This window comes from Marmota flaviventris, chromosome 14, assembly GCF_047511675.1.
Source record: "Marmota flaviventris isolate mMarFla1 chromosome 14, mMarFla1.hap1, whole genome shotgun sequence".
Taxonomy (NCBI): Eukaryota; Metazoa; Chordata; class Mammalia; order Rodentia; family Sciuridae; genus Marmota; species Marmota flaviventris.
In genome coordinates, this window is record NC_092511.1 from 20,597,422 (window position 1) to 20,617,714 (window position 20,293).

The 20,293-nt window shown below is 46.4% G+C and overlaps 1 protein-coding gene across 10 annotated transcripts; it reads right to left on the minus strand.

Moving 5' to 3' along the window:
* Positions 1 to 8,631: 8,631 nt before the first annotated feature.
* Positions 8,632 to 20,292, minus strand: Slc5a6 (solute carrier family 5 member 6). 10 transcript variants are annotated; one of them, XM_027933498.3, is made up of 17 exons: positions 19,890 to 20,292; positions 19,378 to 19,438; positions 15,854 to 16,394; positions 15,469 to 15,534; positions 15,082 to 15,133; positions 14,616 to 14,683; positions 14,046 to 14,200; positions 13,484 to 13,624; positions 13,168 to 13,297; positions 12,475 to 12,563; positions 11,844 to 11,956; positions 11,440 to 11,507; positions 10,951 to 11,037; positions 10,634 to 10,812; positions 10,325 to 10,428; positions 9,993 to 10,108; positions 8,632 to 9,595 (listed from the first exon to the last, which is right to left on the minus strand). In XM_027933498.3, the coding sequence occupies exons 3-17, from the start codon at positions 16,244 to 16,246 to the stop codon at positions 9,449 to 9,451; spliced, it is 1,908 nt and encodes a 635-aa protein (XP_027789299.1). In that variant the 5' UTR covers positions 16,247 to 16,394; positions 19,378 to 19,438; positions 19,890 to 20,292; the 3' UTR covers positions 8,632 to 9,448. The 10 variants fall into 10 exon arrangements, with proteins under 10 accessions (XP_027789299.1, XP_027789294.1, XP_027789295.1 ...); XM_027933493.3 differs by having other exon boundaries at positions 19,373 to 19,438; XM_027933494.3 differs by having other exon boundaries at positions 19,373 to 19,442.
* Position 20,293: the final 1 nt, after the last annotated feature.

The window sequence follows — 20,293 nt, forward strand, 5'->3', positions numbered from 1 at the left end:
GTCTAGACTTTGGCCCAATAAATCTGTAATCTCTTAGTCGCTAGGTGATGACTTAAAGAGGTTTTTGTGTAGTTGAAGATTGAACCCAGGATTTCACACATGCTAGGCAAGCTCTCTACCACTGACCTATATGCCCCACCTTAAGAAGATTAAAAAATTTTATTTGGCATTTTAATTAATTTCAACAGGAGCTTTAATCCAGATATTTAACTAATCTGGTTGTTTGATACACAAATATAGCAGAAGTCTTCTTTGTTTAAAACAACACAAAACACTATCATTAATTAATGCATTTAACTCACTGCTCACTGCTTTATGCCTCCAACCCTATTTTGTATGACATTATTGCTCCTATTTCTACAGTCTTTTTACCATTTGAGTGGCACATTTTTTCTATCCTTTATTTTCAATAATTCTATGCCATTAAATTCTTTTAAGAATTTCTTTTAAAATACTAAGTAGCATGGGCATGGTGGCACACACCTGTAATCTCAGCGACTCAGGAGATTGAGGCAGGATGATTGCAAGTTCAAGGTCAGTCTCAGCAACTTAGTGAGACTCTGTCTCAAAATAAAAATAAAAAGGACTGGGGATGTAGCTCAGTTAAAGCACCCCTGGATTCAATTTCCTGTACCTAATAAATAAAATAACCAGTAGCTTGATTTATTTATTTATTTTTAAATCAAACATCTATGACTTTTATGGCTTAATTTTATATATTCATAATTAATGGGGCTAGGGATTTGCTTAGATTTATTCTTATCCTATCAGTCAGGATTTTTATTTAGCATGCTTTCCCCTCTACTCCTTTTCTACTTTTGTTTGAAGTAATCAAGGATTTTCTTTTTCCACATAGTTTATTTTTACTCTAATAGTGTGACAGTAATACATTGTATATCCAGTATGTTATTAGTTATCTTTTTTTTGTACTAGGAATTGAACCCAGGGGTACTGAACCACTGAGCCACATCTGTAGTCCTTTATAAAATATTTATTTAGATATTTATGAATCTTTATTTTATTAATGTATTTATATGAGGTGCTAAGAATTGAACCCAGAGCCTCACACATGCTAGGCAAGTGCTCTACCACTGAGCCATAACTCAGCCCCCCTTTTTATTTTTTTATTTTGAGACAGGGCCTCATTAAGTTGCTTGGGGTAGTTATCTTCCAAATATTCAATGTACACTTTAATTTTTCTGTTACTGTAGTTATCTGGTCTGAATTGTGTTCTCTAAAAAAGAAAAAAGAGGATCTTAGCTCACTTTTCTTCCTTTTGTCCCTTTCTCTTCCATAACCCTCTAATATCATCTTGGATTTTAGTTCCAGATTATAATTTTATTGGTTAAATGGTTTGTCATCCTAATAGTTCACTTTTAAAAAAATTAGCTGTAAATGGACTTTTATTTTATTTATTTATATATGGTGCTGAGGATTAAACCCAGTGACTCACACATGCTAGGCAAGCACTCTACCACTGAGCCACAACCCCAGCCCCTAATAGTTCATTTTTGATGAATTCATGTTTCTTCTCTCTGGAATATCTCCCCTAGTAATTCTTTCAAAAAAATGGGTATAATTGAAAACTTTATGAGTCCTTGTTTGTTTGTTTGTTTGTTTGTTTTAGAACTCAGGAATAAACCCAGAGGGAACTTTACCACTGACCTACATAACCAGTCCTTTTTATTTTTTGAGACAGGGTCTCCTTAAATTGCTGAGGCTGGCCTTGAACTTGCCATTCTCTTGCCTTAGCCTCCCAAATCATTGAGATACAGGCGTGGGTCACCACATCTGTCTTCATGAGTCCTTCTGAACCTGAAAATATATTTAATGCTCATTTTGGGATATCCATGTCAAATTTTAGTTTGAAAATTTTCTCATTGACAATTAATCCAAACAGTTTATTGCTGAGCTAGAGCTTCTGCCAATGGCTCAGTGACATACTAGAATGATTGGAAGGATTTTCCTCTGACTGGCAAAAATGGCCAAATGGACTCAAGACCCTCCCACCATCACCCTGACATGGAGTAGGCTGCTTCATTTTTGAACAGACAGAGGGGAAGCAAAGTGGCCTACTGGGACTGCAGGTTGATGGGCCCTTTATTTCCCACGAGAAGGGGAACAGCCAGAAGTGGCTCCTCAGAGGATGTGGCCACTTTAATAGAAAATCCATGACTGCCCCAGAATTGTGGGACTGTTAGTGTTTGGAAATGGAAAAGGAACAAGTTGCATACCTGCAAACTGGGAAGGACACTGAGCACCACAGCATTTTTCAAACATTGGGTTGCAACAATTAGTAGATGATGCATGAAATCAATTTTATTGTATATTTCCTACCAAGAAGAACTTTATCCCATGTAATAGCAATAGAACTGGGAAAATCACAAAATTAATATCACTTCCATCTCATCCTCCGCTCCCATTTAAATTTCACCTATTGTCCTAATGATGTCCTTTATAGCAGAAGAATGAACTTCGGAATCATATTGCATTTGTCATATCATTTGAGTCTCCAGCCTAAAATATTTCAATCTGTCATTGACTTTGACTTTCATGACCTTCATACTTTCCACGATTACAAGCCAGTTATCTTACAGAATGTCTTTCAGTTCAGTTTTTTATCTGATGTTTTCTCATGATCAGATTGGGGTTATACACCTTTGATGGGAATACCTCAGGATAGTACATTCTTCCCATTGCATCTTATCAGATGGCACATGACTGTCATTTGCCCCACGATTAATAATGCTCATTTTGATTACTTAATTAAGATGATATCTGCCAGGCTTTTTCACTACAAAAATGTTTCTTTTCCCCTTGTAACCAATAAGTATTTTGTACAGAGGAAGGTATTTAAAATTATGTAAAGATATTATTCTTCCTCTAACTTCTGATTTATTCACTTCCTTGTGTCAATATTAACTCATGATTTCTGTTTGGTAGTCAATGGGCTATAATCCAATACTATAATTGTGATGCTCACGTTGTCCCAGATTTAGCCAGCTGGCTTCTATGTCTTTTTGAGATGATTTTATCAACCCTTGAGAAGTACTTTGCTTTCTTGCACAAGGTGTTCCTGGAACATCTTGTGCTTTGGCCCCTGCCCTAAAATCATCTATTTCTCTCAGAAGCCCTGGATTTTTTTTTAGAGGACAATGACATTTAGAAGCCAAAATCTAGGCACAAAATACTTATTATTATTGAAGTGCTACTGCTCCCAGGCTCTCTGGGCAGAGCTAATTCTGTCTCTATTTATTTCCTAGAGATATGTTGAAAATCATGAATGTATGCTAGTATCTCCTATTCCAATTCATAACACAGAATTCATACTTCCTTTTCATACATATAACACCCATCTCTGATATCCTGTGTTATCCTTAATATATTTATTTGACACACTGCTCTGAAGCCAAAGCCCCATCAGTCTCTTGCACAGAAACCTAACTCTTGCCTCAACCTGGCCCCTGTGTGGATTACCTCATCACCCATCCTATGCTGATACCCACCTCCAGGAAATCTCCAGGATGGATGACCTCCTCACCCTACTTGGGCTCCCACCTATCCACAGTGCTTCTTCTCATATAGACCTCCTTCTCATTGCCCTCAGGCTCCAGCAACCCAGGTTGGGCTACTCACATGTATAGATGCCCTCTTCATTCTGTTTAGGTTCTGATTCTTCATGTCACACACACACACACACACACACACACACACACACACACACACACTTGTTCAGGCTATGAAAACCTGGCTCCCTCCTTGCTACACCCTAGTTGACACCCCACATCAGATCTCTTCCCTGTGGAGATGCCCTTCGCATTCCCACTGAGCTCATGCTCATCCACTCGGGCTCCCAACCCACATGGCCTCTCCTCATCCCCACCCTGTGGCCTCCAGGCTAATCAGCCCCTTCAGGTGGATGCTCTTCTCCCTTGCTCAGACTGTGACTTCCCAACCTGGGCCAATCCCATGTGTGCACTCCCTCCTCACTCAAGTTCTGATATCCCACACCAAACAGTCCCCACCATGAAAGCTTACCTTCCTCTACTCATATAATGGACTGGATTATTCAGGAAGGTGAGGCGCTCAGAAAATACTAACTACACCCTATGGGTATTTTTTTTCATGAAATTCTAGTTTTAGTAAGGTACACAGTATGTGTTGAAAGGAAAGTGACCATGACACTTGGAGCGACCAAGAGATCTTTATTGTTGGTAGTGTCATTAACAGAGAAGGAAGAAAAAAGAGAGAGAGAGAAAGAAATTGAGTGAAAGAGAGCAGGGAAAAAGAGAAGGAGAGAGCAAAGCAAGAGAGAGATTGGGGGAGAGCAAAGCACAAGAGAGAGAGAAAGCAAGAGAAGAAAGAGAGAGGGAGAGGGGGTGAGAGAGAGTAAAAGAGAGGGAGAGACAGCAAAGTGAGAGAGGAAGAAAGAGAGATAAAGAGAGAAGGAGGGTGAGAGAGAAGGGGTGGGTGACAGAGAAGAAAGAGTGAAGAGGAAGGGAGAGTTTTTAATAGCCAAAATCTAATGGGGTCTTTGAGTCTGTAAGCTGCCTTCTTGGCTACAATGATTGGATCATAGAGTAATTGCTAAGGGTGCCATCTTCTGCCATCAGGAAGACTGGGCAGGGGCCAGATGTGGGTTTCCCTTGCACCAGACAGGTGGAGTCGAGTGTTCAGCCTTGAATGAGGTTGAGTGTTCAGATTTGAGGCAAACAAGGAGCCAGACACATAAGAAACCAGACAGATGAGGGTTGAGTGTTCAGCCCACCCTGCAGCTAACATGTGTTAGCCCTGAGGTTCCTCCCACTAGACCCCAACTCTTAAAGTTGCCACCACCTTCCAAGAGCACCATGCTGAGTATCAAGCTTTAAACACATGGGATTTTGGAGGACATTCCAGATTCAAACTGTAGCAATGCATGTATTGGATGATGATGTAAAATATATTTCTTCCCATGGGCCTCAATCCAAAAAGTTTAAAAGCTGTGGCCCTAGAAAAATTCTAGAATGATGGTGCTACTGGCCTCCCCAATTAATGTCTCATTGTACTCCAGATTGCTGTCTCCAGAGAGACCCCATTGTTTGTGTAAACACCCTGACCAAAAGGATGCTGCTTTCACAGCAATAGTACAACTTGTTGGGCCACTGAAAGTCAAAAACCCAAATTCTAGCTGTCTCAACCACTTTACCAATCAAGCCATTCAGTTACTTTATACATTAAAATACAAAAAAAAAAAAAAAAAGTGAATTTAAAAATCAGTAAAAATGCAGATGATGGGTTGAGGGTATAGCTCAATGGAAGAGTGTTTATTTACCTAACATGCATAAGGTTCTGGTGTTATGGTTTGGATGTGAGGTGTCCCCCAAAAGCTCACGTGTGAGACAATGCAAGAAGGTTCAGAGGAGAAATGACCAGATTGTGGGAGTTCTAACCCAACCAGTGAATTAATCCCTGATGGGATTAACTGAGTGGCAACTAGAGGCAGGAAGGAGTGGCTGGAGGAGGTGGTTAATTGGGGGCATGGCTACAGGGCATATTTTGTATCTGGAGCCAGAGTCTCTCTCTCTCTGCTTCTTGATCACCATGATGTGAGCTGATTCCCTCTGGCACACCTCCACCATAATGTTCTGCCTCACCACAAGCTCTGAGGGATGCAGCTGGTCTTCTCTGGACCGAGACCTCTGAAACCATGAGCCCTCAAATAAACTTTTCCTCCCCTCTAATTGTGCTGGTCAGATCCTTTAGCAACAGCAGCAAAAAGGCTGACTAAAACAGCTGGGTTCAGTCTTCTACACCATACACATACACACACACACACACACACATACACACACACACACATACACACACACAAATGCAGATGAGATTTGCTTTTCTCTCAAAGCATAAAATCAGGTAGTATATGAAAGTACATTGAAAAATACAATAATTACTATAATAACCAATATTTAAGGATTGCATATATACCTCTGTATAAAAGTGCATGCAATTTTTTTTTCCTTCAATACAGTACTGGGGATTATCCCCAAGGCTTTGCATATGATAAGCAAAACACTCTACCGCTGAACTATACCCCAAAGCCCTAATATATTTTTAAATGGAAACAATTTTTAAATATTTTTTTTAGTTGGACACAATACCTTTATTTATTTATTTTTATGTAATGCTGAGGATCGAACCCAGCACCTTGCACATGCTAGAGACAGGTTTTCACTACATTGTCCAGGCTGGTCTCAAACTTATATCCTCCTGCCTCAGCCTCCTGAGTGGCTGGAATTACAGGCCTGTACCACCATACTTGGCTAAACCAGCGTTTGATCCCAGATCTATTACACTCCATCCTCAAAAGCATTAAATGGCACTTGTAAAATGCTATGTGAAGAAAAGAAATTTATGGCATTAGAAGGAAAGGAGCATATTTGTTCTCTGAACTTTGAATTATTTGTATGGAGAACTGTACCTGTTGCCATTCCCCGCCCCCCATAATAGTTCTTGAAAATTTGTGGGACTATTTCCTCTTCTGTGCAAATATAACTAAACGCAAGACTTTGAGGCTAAATGGGGCAACTCTGAAATGCCAATAGTGGCATCTGGTTCAGGGTCCTGGAGTGACATAGCAGTATCCTTAGCTATAAAATGGCCACTATTTTAAGGCCCTTTGTAGTAAATGATGAATATATTGAAGAATGAACAAAGGAGCACCAGTTAGGTCTAGATCTCTGGCAGATTGGTGGGAAGGGATAGTAAGCCAGGGAGCAGTGCCCTCAAGCCCCCAGTGGGAGGGGCTACCGGAGAGGAGGGCAGACCTAGGGGTCTCTGTCAATCTGGTGTTCTCTAGGACTCCCTGCTGGAAGGATGGACAATCCTTAGAACATTTGGGTTTGGAGGGAGAGGGCAGAAGTGCTTGGGGTTTGAGATTAGGCAAGAGAGGGCTCAGGGTTCTGAGTTCAAGAGACTGATTATGGGTATTTCTTCCCAGCCCCATTTCCTGAAAGAATGGTCAATGTGAATTTTTCTTTATACTAAGCCCTGGGCTTGGGGTTAGGGATATGTGCCCTGCTCTTGACTGTTCCATAACTCCTGGATTGGCCAAGAAATGAGATTCAGAGGCCAGGCCTCAAGAATACAGATGGGGCTGGGGATATGGCTCAAGTGGTAGGGCACTCGCCTGGCATGTGTGCAGCCCAGGTTCAATCCTCAGCACCACATACAAACAAAGATGTTGTGTCCACCGAAAACTAAAAAATAAATATTAAAAAAATTCTCTCTTAAAAAAAAAAAAAAGAATCCACAGATGATCTTATCTCACTAGTTCTTGGTATACACAATTGTTGCTCTCTCCTATGGCTTGAGCCAGAAATCTCCCATTTCTGCTTTGCCTAGACATTTTCACATAGCTTGTTCTCAGCATAAGACCTTGCTCCAGAGGCAGCTCAGCCAGGGTACTTGAACCAGGAAACAAGGCTTGAATTGGAAAACCCTGGTTTGATAAATTATATGCAAATATTTTATCATTTTATATAGGGGACTTGCACAGTCGAGGACTTTGGTATCTGAGGGGGTTCTTGGAACCAGTTCTCATGGATACTGACAACTTACATACCTAGTCACCTGGCCTCTGAGTAGACTCTTTCTACCCTAATTTGGCAAATCAAACTCTAGGGATCTTATTCTCTCCATTACCCCTGAAGCCCCATCCAGGCATGTCTGAAATAGTGTTAATGGACATATCTTGGACCTGACCATCACAGCCATTTCTCAGGTCTGGAATAGCTCAAGACTATATATCCACAGTCCATATTGAATAGGAATTTATATATTTTTGCAGTGCTGGGGATTAAACCCACACATGCTAGATAGCTCTATCACTGAGCTACATCCCATACTGAATAGGAATTTTTATTCTCAATTCCAGTGTGTCATGGATTGGGGAAATAATGAGCAGAAGGTTTTAGGTTCATTGGTGCTCTAATTGGATCTGGGCAGAGTAGCCGTGGCTGGGGTCTGGGTTTGAGCATGATGAGCCTGTTCTCCCACAGGGCTGGCCAGAGCAGCAGTGGAAAGAGAACTAAAGTGGAAAGAGAAAGTTGGGATATAACCAGCACTGTGGCATATGCCTGTAGTCCCAGTTGCTCAGGAGGCAGAAGCAAGATCAGGTGTGCCCAGGAGTATGGAGCCAACCTTGGCAACACAGCAAGACTCTGTCTCTTAAAAAATAAGGCTGGGGTGGAGACAGGAAGACAGAATGTCCAGCACAGGATATGAGACTAGCTGGGTCATGTCTGGGAGCCATAAGGTGGCCTCAGTAGGAGCTGAATCCTCAGATCTGCCTAGGACATCTCTGCTGAGGTAATCTGGAGAGCTTCTCAGCAACAGAGATTGTTTGGCAAAGGACAAAAAGGGCAACAGGTGACAGCCTAAGCCACAAGAAGTAAAGCCTTAAGGAGTAAGTACATCTTCCACCCTGAGGAGCACAATGCCGCCCCAACAGATGTGGAACTGCAGAAACTCCAGGAAGTTTCAGTGGAAGGCCCCTCTGTCCCTTCCACTGACAAACACATCTATGCACAGGAGGGGCTCTTCTTCTCCAGGGACTGGGTGGATAGTTCAAGACAGAACAGAAGCCAAGACTCTAGATCCAACAGAAATTTTTATTCCCTAGGAACAAAGATACATGAGAAAGAAACTCCAAAAGAAAATAGGAGTATCAATGACAGAATGATACCAGGGTGCCTGGCTCAGGAGACAAGGATAGCATATTCCACAGAGGACCTGGTTACAGCCCTGGTTCCTTGGATCCATATTTGCCCATCCCCAAAAGCCCATTTCAGTGTTTTAGGATGGGGTCAGTGATGTGGAAAATCTGCCTACTGTACACAAAGCAGATGAACACACCTGCCTATTCAGAGAGGCTCAGGGACATCAAAACCTCTCAAGAACAAATTAGGCACACAAGAATAAGGAGCCTGGGAGTCACAGACAACCGGAAAGGGATCACAGGGCCCACCAAGGCTGACAGAATCGGTGTCAACATGGAATAATAAGGGAACAGTTGTCCTTTAAGGAGCTTTGAGCTATGTGGAGCTGGTGGAGCTGGTCAATCTTGTCAAATCGGGCCCCAGGACAATTTTCCCCAGAAGTATGGTCTCTAACTTCTCCAAAGGACACTGGCTATGCTGAATCAGAAGCCATATCCCTTTCCCAGAGGATTTGCTCCTATGCTCATTATTGCACTATCCTTCCCCTTGCAGCCTGGTCCTCTAGAGAACAGACTGGCAAAGGATGAGGAGAAACTCTGCCCTCCCCTCACCCGCCTGGAATGGGACAATTTCCATGGCAGGTGAGAACCTTTAAGAACAAAATCCTTTGGTGTAGACAAAGTCACCCAGTCCCATCCCTGCACTATAGTGTCCTCCGACTGCTGGCTGGCAGTGGGGATCTGTCCCCATCATAGAGAGGTCTCTTGGAGAACAAAAGTGGGGCTGCTGCCCTGGTGGGCTGAGCCATCCTGAGCCATCTCCTCCTTGTCTCTGCTGTCCCACAGCACCCCATTCATCTTCTTCTCCGGAAACAGGTCACAGTCCGTGGGGACATCCTGGGAACATGCAGAGCAAGGCAGTGGAACTGGTAAGAGTGGGCAAGGGTGATGAGGGACACATGTAGGAAAGCGAGAGACCCTGCTTGGGTCCCCGCTAGAAGGGAGCCCAGCCAGGCCAGTGGGGGAGCAGGGGAGGAGAGGGAGGAGCACAGTACAGAGCAGGAGTGGGACAGGGCAGCAGAAAGGCCAGGCTGAGCTGAGCTGATCCTTCTGCTCCCCGAGCCAGCTCGGCCTTGTGGAAGGGCAGCTGCTAGGGACAGTCCCTGTTTAGGCACATGATAAGAAAAAGGAGTGCTGGAGACAGGAGACAGAAAAGGGGATAGGAGGGAACTTGGAAGGCAAGTGGCATCTGTGTGCAAGAGAAGGAAGTAGGTCATGTGACAGTGGGTCCCACCTGGCTGTGGCTTCTGCAGCAAAGCCGCTTCTGACAGGACAAGGGCAGGAGGGAGAGAAGTCTTGGCAGCACAGGGTAAATGGTCCCAGGGTTCAGGGGCCGGCCCCGCATTCCCCCTGAAGGCAAAGGAACTTCTGAGTGACTTCTGGGGAACCCTCCAGGGCAGCAAGTCCTTGGCTGTCCCTTCAGCAGAAGTCTCAGCCCCCTCCCACCTCTGGGACCTCTGCTGGGAAGCCTGGCTGTTACCTACAGCCAAGGGCTCTGAGGGGCAGAGTCCTCAGGAGCCCCCTTGCCCCTCCTCATTTTTCTGCACAGCAATACCAGATCCTTACCAGTGAGCAGACTGACAGTCAGGCCCACCACAATAACTGTGGTAGAGTTGTGAGCACTGTACCATAAATAAGACAGAGAATAGAATCGTTGCAGCCCTGTGGGCCTGGAGAGAAGAGAGGGGGGGAAGACAATTAGCAACTGGTTGAAAGGGCATTCTTAGACACCTCATTCTATCCACCTGCAACAACACTTCCCAAGCCAACACTTCCCAAAGTCCTCTGGTGGCCAATCCCTTAGCAAGGCCTGTTTTAAGATCCTTAAAACTGAGTTTCTGCCCTCAAGGAGAAGGACAGCAAGCCCAGCCTCACTTAGAGAGGGTGGTCGAGGTCATCAGGGTGGTCACAGTAGTGGTAGTCAGATTGGTGGGCAGGCTGAAGATGGACCCATTAAGTGAAGGTGCAATGCTAGAGCTCATGCTGGTCACTATGCTCCCAATGCCGATCCAGAAGGCCATGATGAGTCCCGCCAACAGGCCCACAATGGCACCCTGCCCAAAGACACAGCACACTTTCTTGTCACAAGGCCAAACCTTCACAGTCTCCAGCCCCCCATCCTGAAAGCCCTGCCAACCAAGTCCACAGGCCCATCCCATGCACATGACTGTGGACCCAGATACATCACTCACAGGAGGGTTGGCACAAGGAAAGAACATCCCAAGGCAGAAGAGTCCAAGCAGTGGCCCCCCGACCATGCCAAAGATGCTGATTGCTGCCTGGGGAGGACAGAGTTGAGGAAAAATGAGAAAAGAACACACCACCCACAATCAAAGACCCCAGGCTCACTGAGCAAGCACAACTACCAATCACTGCCTCATAGCCCCACTCATCAGCTGTCTATCTCCTCCCCCTGGAACAGAGGGCAGAAATGACTACGGGCATGTGCTCTGGATTCCCACTTCAGGCTGAGCTCTATGTCTCTCTGAACTGACAATATCCCAGAAGTAACCTGAGAGCTTTTTGCCACTTGAGAGTCTAAAGTGGCAAAAAGCTAAAGGTGGTCATCAAAGGGGATTTCTGACACCTGCTCCTTAAGCCATACCCTGCTGAAAATTTCCTATTTCAATCAATCCCTTTTCTTCCTTACAAAGTATTTTCTTCTCTCCATAGTTCATTACCTGCAGCACAGATCCCAAATGGGAAGAAATGTAGGCCATTCCAAGACAAAGTATCCCATAGCCAAAGGCTGGGGAAAAGCACAAGGGAGAAAATAAGCAGATGTGAGCAAACACAATAAAAAGAGAAAAAAACAATACAACTACCCAACCAAGCCACCACTCCTGGAGCCCTGGAAAGAGGGCACATATTCCTCATGCCCCAGCTCCAGGTCCCTCTGCCCATTCTCAGTGCTATGTGACTCAGAAACCTCCCCAGGAAACGCTCTGAGATATATAAAACCATGGGGTGAAGGCTGTGGGCTTCACCAGGCAACTGGTGTGCCCAGAATAAAATAGGTGCTGACAGTAGTCAGGGTGTATCTCAGAAAGAACAAAACTGACAATATGGGGAAGTGTAACCCCACCAAGGCTTCTGGAAAGCACGATGGCCCGGGCCTCGCAGAACTCAGGGAACCAAGGTTGAATCAGGTCTTCCATCGTAACAGTTGCCAATGAATTAAAAGCAGAGGATATGGTGCTAGAAAAAAAGAGAATGAGGAACAGCACTGTGCCCAGGAGCCAAGATAGGCAGAACTAACAAGGGACTCTACAGAGAGAACAGGGCCCAAAAGGTGACAGAGATGACATATGCAACCTAGAACCATCCTCACAGTTGGAACTCGGGATACTTCAGAGGAGGTCTGGAAGGCAAGGACACTGTCCCTTGTTGATTTTTCTTTTTTTTTTTTTTGCAGCACTGGGGACTGAACCTAGGACCACCCATGTGGTAGGCCAAGTGCTCTACTACTGAGCCCCAGACACTGTCCTTTTCGGATGTAGGTAAAGCTTTTGTTGAAGTCAATCGATTCCTGACATTATAAAAAGAACTCTTAATCAAAACAGAGCATCATCTGCAGAGGCTGTGGTCTTATACAGTTGGACTATATCTTGTCATCCACAATGGATGGCACAGTGAGAAACTCAATGGGATCCCTCCTCCACCTGTCCCCTTGGAGTAGGAGCACCACACCTGGGGCAAGTGGTCAAAGGGGATACCTGAGGGAGCCACTGAAGAGGCAGGCAACAAAGAGCCCAGGCAGGCCTGGCAGACCTTTCAGGATGTCTATCACAAAGTAGAGGACGAACTGCAAGCAGAGCAGAGTACATGGACCTCCTCAGAAAGGTGCCTTCCCCAGGTAGGCTGTGCACAGAAACCCCTCTGCACATGCCCCAGCAAGTCCCAGAGCCTGGTGCATCAGGATAGGGAGTCAGATACACAGGCATCTGCTACTATAAGTGACCTCCCCCAAGTCAACAGAAAAGGGGCCCTGAAGAGAGAGAGTGATACATGGCAGCACAAGTCCCAGTTCTGCCTCTGACTAGCAGTATGATGTCAGCACACTGCCTACCTCACCAAGGCGATTTCTCCTCTATAAAATGACACTTCTGGAAGGATTATATAAGACCAGGCATATGACAACTCCTGGCAGGGCATGTCATGCATAGTGAGGGACAGGTTAAAAGTAACCTTCTCCCCACGCCCCCACCCTGGCAGGATGAGCACTAATTAGGTGATGACTAGGGCTGGCATCTGACTCTCTAGACTACTGGAACCTCAGAGTTAGAGAGGACTTTTCCTCCATCTCCCATCCAGGCCATGGGGCTTTTCTGTAGCTACTCAAACTATCTGCTTGGATGCCAGGTCTGGCCTCTCATGGGCACAGGAGGGAGCTGGAGAGGCCCTCTCACTTGGTCAGGAGCTGCCTGAGACTGCTGGGTACTCATGGGATTCTCCTGGTAATAGGCGAACATGACCAGGCCGATGAGACAGCTCATGCAGAGGACCAGCTGCTGGCAGGGGAACACCGCATAGCAGGAGCTGCAAAAAGTCAGTGCCAAGGGGTAAGTCTGGGTTAATGGGCACCATCAGGCACACCCTCCTGAGCCTTCAGAAAGGAGGTCTACTTCCTGGCTCCAATGGATGCATGTGCACCCTGCCATCCTGCCCCACCCCATGCATCTCCAGGGAACCCCCTACTCTACTTCTTCCTGACCCCGCACTCACAGCACAGCAGCCTTCTCTGTGCGGGAACTGAGGTAGCGCTGCACCTGAGCCTGGTTCACACCATATAAAGAGAGCATCATAAAGACTCCCCCAAAGGCCAAGGACCAGAAGGTGTGCCGCACAAAGGGGTCAGGATCCAGCCTGCAACAGATGCCACCCAGCCACCATGTCAGAGCCCCAGACACCAACTTGGCTTTCCTGTCCCTGGAAAGAGAGGTAAGTGGACAGCAGAGCAAAGTGCCATTGCTATGCTAAGAGAATGACTTAAGACAAGGACCTGGATAGACTCAAGAGATAGCACAGCAAGCTGGAGGGAGAGTTCCCTCTTTTCAACCCCAGCCTCATCCCAGGTAGTCATCCTGGTACCATCCTGATCCTCCACAAACACCAGCAGGGCACCTGTGATCACTGTTCCTCTCTGTAGTGCCAGCTTCCTGCCCATGCAGTGTTGCACCTGAGATTCCCAGCATGCCCTTTGCTTATGATGCCCAGATACTAGGTTTTAGGATGGGCTTAGATCCCAGATACTGCAGACTGCAGTCAGGTCAAAGTGTGTACTTACTCAATCCCAGAGATGCGGCCGTGCTGGGAAGCCACATCCCACACATGCCCCAAGCCTCCTACTTTGTTCGACCCCACAATGATGACTGCCAGCTGCCCTAAGAACATGACCAGTGTCTGGAACACATCTGTCCAGATGACAGCCTTCAGTCCACCCTGCAGAGAAAAGACAGCACACCTGCCAAAGATATCTTCCACATCATCCACAGGGAGGACACAACCAGCGGGGAGGCTACACAACTTTCCGGCAGTAATCACTGGGACTCTACTGGCATCATTCCCATCCTCACTCCTACCTCCCATCCTAAATCTCATCTTCCCTCACCCCAACCTATCCGTAGATTTCACCCCATCTCCTCACCTATATTCTTATCTCATTCCTTCTTCTTCTTCTTCTTTTTTTTTTTCAGTTGTAGATGAACACAAGACATTTATTTATTTATTTATTTATTTTTATGTGGTGCTAAGGATCGAACCCAGTGCCTCACACTTGGGACGCAAGCACTCTGCGACTGAGCTACAATCCCAGCCCCTCATCCCTTCTTTATCTCTCAGGCCTTACTGCACTTACCAATGCAGTATAGATGTTGCAGACAATGCCCAGGGTCAGCACAGACAGCCACAGATCAAAGCCAGTCACTGTAAGCAGATAAAAGTCACACTCATATCTCTGGAAGAGGATTTCCCAAGACAGAAGCCAGAAAAGCCCTGGTGAATGCAGCTATGCTAAGTCATAGAGATGAAGCAATTAGTCATTAAAGACAAAATAAACCATTCTCAATGGGGAAAAATGTTTGCAAAGCTCCACCAAAAGGTGTTGATTAACCAATTCAGGCGAGGCATAGTAATGTTTGATCAGCTTTCAAGTAAGGTGAACCAATCCTGCTTCTACCTGATAGAAGCCAACCCGAGGGCCCATGCAATGATTTAACTCCCTGTCCAAAGTTAGGTTCTTATGGCACATTGCCCTTCTTTGACCCTCCCAAAGGTGTTTTCCCAGACTTCCACTGCTGGAAGCCAGGGGCCTGACTCCTCACCTGCATTGAGGGCCAAAGATGGAGCATAGAGCACGACCCCCATGTAGATCACCTGTTGGATATGCGAAATGATGCGATGGGGAGAGGAGATGCAGGTGGGATGAGAGAAGGATGGACCTCAGCTCCAATTTCCCCAAGATTTCCCCTTTCCTAGTTTACTTCCCTCTCCCTTCTCCTCCCAAAGTCTGGCTTACTATCACCCCAGTGCCTATGGTGGCATTGGACAGAATGGGCAGCAGGAGGCCGCTGATGGCTTCTATGACATTGACCCCTCACAGGAATTTCAATCCTGCCAGTCTGAGAGCAGGGAAAACTCCATCTCCCTCAACATGCCTAAATTCAGCTCTCTACATGCCCCGGGCTCAATTTCTATCACATTCCACTTACCATCTGAAAAATGAAGGTCACAGTTCCACAAACCCGCACTGCTTTATTGAATCGGAGCTCCAAGTACTGGGTAGGAATACACAGAAAGAAAAGGTATGGCATTCCTCCCAAGTCTGCCCTCCACAACACATACCCCTTCCCTCAAAGACCCAGGAGGAAACATCTAACGCATGTCCACTCTAAGCCTTCCTCAGCAAGGCACTCCCCGGACTCCCAGCCCCACCTGGACTCCATCCAGGAAGAACTGAGAAATTCAGGGGAATTCTCTGTCATCTTCCTTGGATGGCGGTGATCTAGGGCCCTAGATCACCTCATGTATGTCCTGTCTTCTTCTCCATTCATATCTCTGGAGGTCCCCATGCCTCCCCCAACCTTCCCTGCTCACCTCATAGGCACTGGTGAGATTCAAACGGTAGAAGATAGGGATGAAGATGTGAGCAGGTATCAGCAGCCCTAGGAAGTAGGAGCAACCCAGGAACCAATACTGGGTCCCAAATCGGTAGATCTCAGATGGAACTCCCAGGATGGCAACAGCTGACTGGAAGGTGGCTAGCAGGGACAGCGCCACAGGAAAGCAGCCCATTTTGCGATCTGCCATCAGCAGTTGGCCAACAGTATGGTGGCCCCAGCCACGAAAAGCATGGTAGAGACCAATGGCCAGGGAGAGAAGCAACAGCAGAACAAATACCACATAGTCCACAAAGGAGAAGGTAGATGTGGCCACGCTTGTGTCCGAGGTTGAGAGGAGGGGGGCTGCGGTGCTCATCGTTACACTCATCCTCGCAGTGTCTGTGGTCTGCAGCCAGGTGCTGCTCTTGGGTTCTGGGCTGCCACTCAGCTGGGCAGGGCAGGCAACTTACAAGCTGGCTCCCAGCCACGGTTATCACAGTCCTCCTCTTCCACCCAGTGACATGGTCCAGGGTGAGCTGCAAGGAGTCAACTTCTAGTCAAGCCTATTTTGTTCCATACCTGTTAGACTTGCACCAGACAGTGTGGCGATAACTACCTGTGAAGGCCTGGGATGGGCTGGATAGGGGAAATTGGAAAGGGAGGAAGCAGCAGAGTAAGAGAGCCAGGAGACAATAATTTGGCTAGGACCTTTGGGTGTGCAAAGCTATGAAATTCAATAATATTCTTGGGCTTCCACCTAAGTAGCAAAAAGAAAAATCAACTCTAGCTCCAGTTTCTTTTCAGAATTAATATAAACTTTGCCTTGTAGGCAAAGACCCAGTCACTATAATGTATTAAGCTAGTAAAGCCCAGCCTGGCGCCACAGCCTGCAGGGAAGAAGAAATGGAGAACAATGACAGCAGGGCTTCCCCTGTTCCCCTTGCCTCAGCCTCAGCCTTACCTCCCATGATTCCCAGAATCACCCTTCTAACAGCACCACTTCTCAACAATGCTCAACAGTGAGCTTAGGCAGCCCGAACTCCATTCTAATCACTCTGTGCCCTTTCCTTTCTCTCCAACACTACTCAATCAACCTGATACCCAATTTCTCAGACCCTCCACCTGCCCTACCAAGGTCAATAACAGATCTGGAAAGAATGATGGGATTCCAAAGTGAGAGGCAAGGTGCCAGGGCACTGTGCTGGAACCAAGGATTGAAGATTATGATTCCAGAACCACTGTGGACAAAAGCTAACCAGCTGGGGAGAATGTTCGCACACTGCTGCAGGCAGACACCTACCTGGAGAAGTAATCCCTGTTCTGTGGCAGAGCTGGGCAGAGGTGGAGTGTCTGGCTCTATAAAGTGGCTAAGAAGAGACTAGGAATGAGGCGTGGGGAAAAGCTCAAAAGCTATTTGTTCTGGTCCATCCATGCAGGGAACCAATCACTGTGAACCAAATGGCCCTATCACCCCAACTCAGAAGTTCCAAAATGGGAAGCAGTGAGCTCATATTCAATAGCATTCCTAGATGGATTAGGCTTTCAGCCTAAGTCACTCTTGGCACCCTGTGTGCTGGAGGGAGTTAGAAAGGAGGAACTGAGAGAAAATGGGAAAGTTGCTTTTCTAACTCCCACACAAAAAATAGTAATCCTCCAAGAACACACAGAGAAGCAAAGATAGAATTGCAGAATTTCAGCATTTAAAGATATCTTAGGTGATCACTATTATACCCCTCTCATTTCACAGATAAGCAAAGGCCCAGATTATTCAAGTGAACTTTTCAGAAGCACAGCCAATTGTTGTCAGAAGCCAGATCAGAACCAAGATCTAATAATTCTCCATCCATTCTGCTCTCCATAAATATCATCTTGTCTTCAGAACCAATGCCCTAGGAGTACTTATTGGTACGGAGGAAAAAACAGCAGAGTGTCATGTATTTAGATAGCCTAACATGACGACAGTTAACATTTTCTAAACATCTGCTATGTAGCCCAGAAGTGTGCTAAGTGCTTTGCTCTCATTAGTAACACTAAATAATGAAGTTATAATGGCTGATGCTTTCAAAATACCATTTCTCAGGTTAAGACAGGAATTTTTCACAAGGTAATTGAAACAAATAATTTGCTTAAGGTTATGCAGTATGATACAAAACAAGGGAGAAAAAAAATAGTGCTGTCTAAAGAAGAGTATTGTCTGTAACTATGGTAGGTGAGTCACCAGAAAATATCTGTCCTTACTACTCCAAGAAAGGGCAGGAGCTGAGTGTTAACTATAGTCAATCATTCAAGACACATAGTTTAGATTTCAACTAATCTAGAGATAGATTAATATAAACTGTGTCTTCTGGTCCTGCCCACTGGAGGGAAGATCAGGCCATCCTTTAGCTCTCCAGTATTCTTGGGCATATGCTACCTGGTTAGCAAGGAATAGACTGAACCTGAACTTGGAACCTCCTGGGACCATTGAAAAGAAGAAAGAGCTGGCAATTATTGGGTCACATGTTTACAGTCACGAATGCTAGTGTCTAGAACAAAGTTCTGAACAGGTCACTCTGGTTTAATCTAAAGATGGCCAGGGCTTTTTTATGTTGCAACACCTTGAGTTTTCTTGTTCCTCTTTGACAATTTTTACTGCTAATGATAGAGATGATGGGAACTACTAGAAAGAGATGTCTGCTATGTGCAACAAAGAACATGTAGAACTAAATGGTTAATGGCACTGATAGGCAGGTGGTTACAGAAAGGACTGGGACACCATACTGCTGAAGTAAACTGACAGGCTTCCTGATAAAATTCTATTTGCCTGAAATACAGAGAACCCTCCTGGATGGCTAAAGAGAGCCAGGAAAGACAGGAAAAAAAAAAAAAAAAAAAAAACCCAGTAACAAAGCCTTCATCGAACACAGTATAATTCTAGGAACAGAGCAGTGGCTTTCTAAAAACCCTACACTGATAAAATCCAATGGACTTGCCAGAGAGTTGGAGTCAAAAGGAGGAACCAAGTTGTTTTACTAAAACTTCAACATACCAAGGTACAAACAGCTCATGGGGGCCCCTTTTAAAAAAGCCTTACTCACTTTGGTCGCACACTGCACTGGAATGCTTTGACTCCTACAAAATGTAAAGGACCCACTGTAGGATCAACTTCTCCAAAAAGATTCTCTCAAAATTTGTCTTGTGTCTAAAATTCCTCAAGGTCTGAAAAGCTTGGGGCTTCTTATCAAAATGCCAAGATCGGATTTTAACATCTTGGAAAATGTGCCTGCCATCCAAATGTAAAATGCAAATTCCGAAAATTCTCAGGTATAGGTACCTAGTAATAGATACCTGGGAGAACATGAAGGGAAGGCTCTGCTGGCTACTCGAGATGAGTTCTGGTTGGCTTCAATGAGCTTTTATTTTTTTTTTGGGGGGGGGGGACGCTAATCAAAGCAAAAACTGTTTCTCCAAGAGCAGGCGTCCCCTAGCACCCTTCGGTCAGAACACCGGCTACCCTGGGATACTGCTGCCTTACCTTACCTCCGTTCTTCAGCCAGGGCTAGGAAGGTCCCTTCTTTCTTTCCGAACTCAGCATCGCTCTCTGTCTTTGGAAAGGCAAAAAGAGAGAGAGAGAGAGAGAGAGAGAGAGAGAGAGAGAGAGAGAGAGAGAGACAGAGAGAGACAGAGAGAGAGAGAGAGAGGGCACGTCTGTGTTGCCCCAACCTCCTCGCTACGCTCTGGGACGCCGCGCGGTCTCAGGACTGAGGTGAAGGCGACTTGGCGCCCGGGGCGTTCCCAGGCTCGTGTCCTCCCACCCGTATTTGCCCTTCGCCCTCCGCTCCTCCATCACCCTTACCCTCTTTTTTTCCCGGCTTTCCCCTGCCCTCCACACGTGCCGAGCTCACCTCTTAACTGCTCGCACTTCAGACCTCCAGTCCCCACGCTTAGGGACAGTCCGCTCCGCCCCTACCAGTCCCTACTCGTCAGCCCAGAAACTGTTCTGCCCAGCCTCTTCGCCCCCGCCCACTCCGGCCCGGCCCGGCCCAGCCCACCTGCCGGGTCTCCACACGTGGATTGCTGGAGGGCTGGGCCCGCAGCGCCCAGGCCGGGTGACAGCGGGGCCCCGCCCCCTGCCCGCCCCAGCCGCTGTGCCGCCATGTTTACTGAGGGCGGATGGAGAGGCCCGAATCGCTACGGAGGCGCAACCTTGGCATCTGGACTAGCAGAACGCGGGCCGGAGGGAGTCTGCAGTCGGCTCAGGGGAGCTGAGCGGCTACAGGGGCGTATGCCAAAGGGGAAAATGAAAAGGCGGGTGGGTCTGTCCACCCCGAATGAGCACTGGAGCGCACCGAAACTAGCACGGACCTCGTAGAGATGTCCGCCCCTCGGCGACTGGACCTGTCCGACTAAGCCACGCCCCGAGGCGATTGCACTAGAAGGGGGTGGCGCTCCGGAG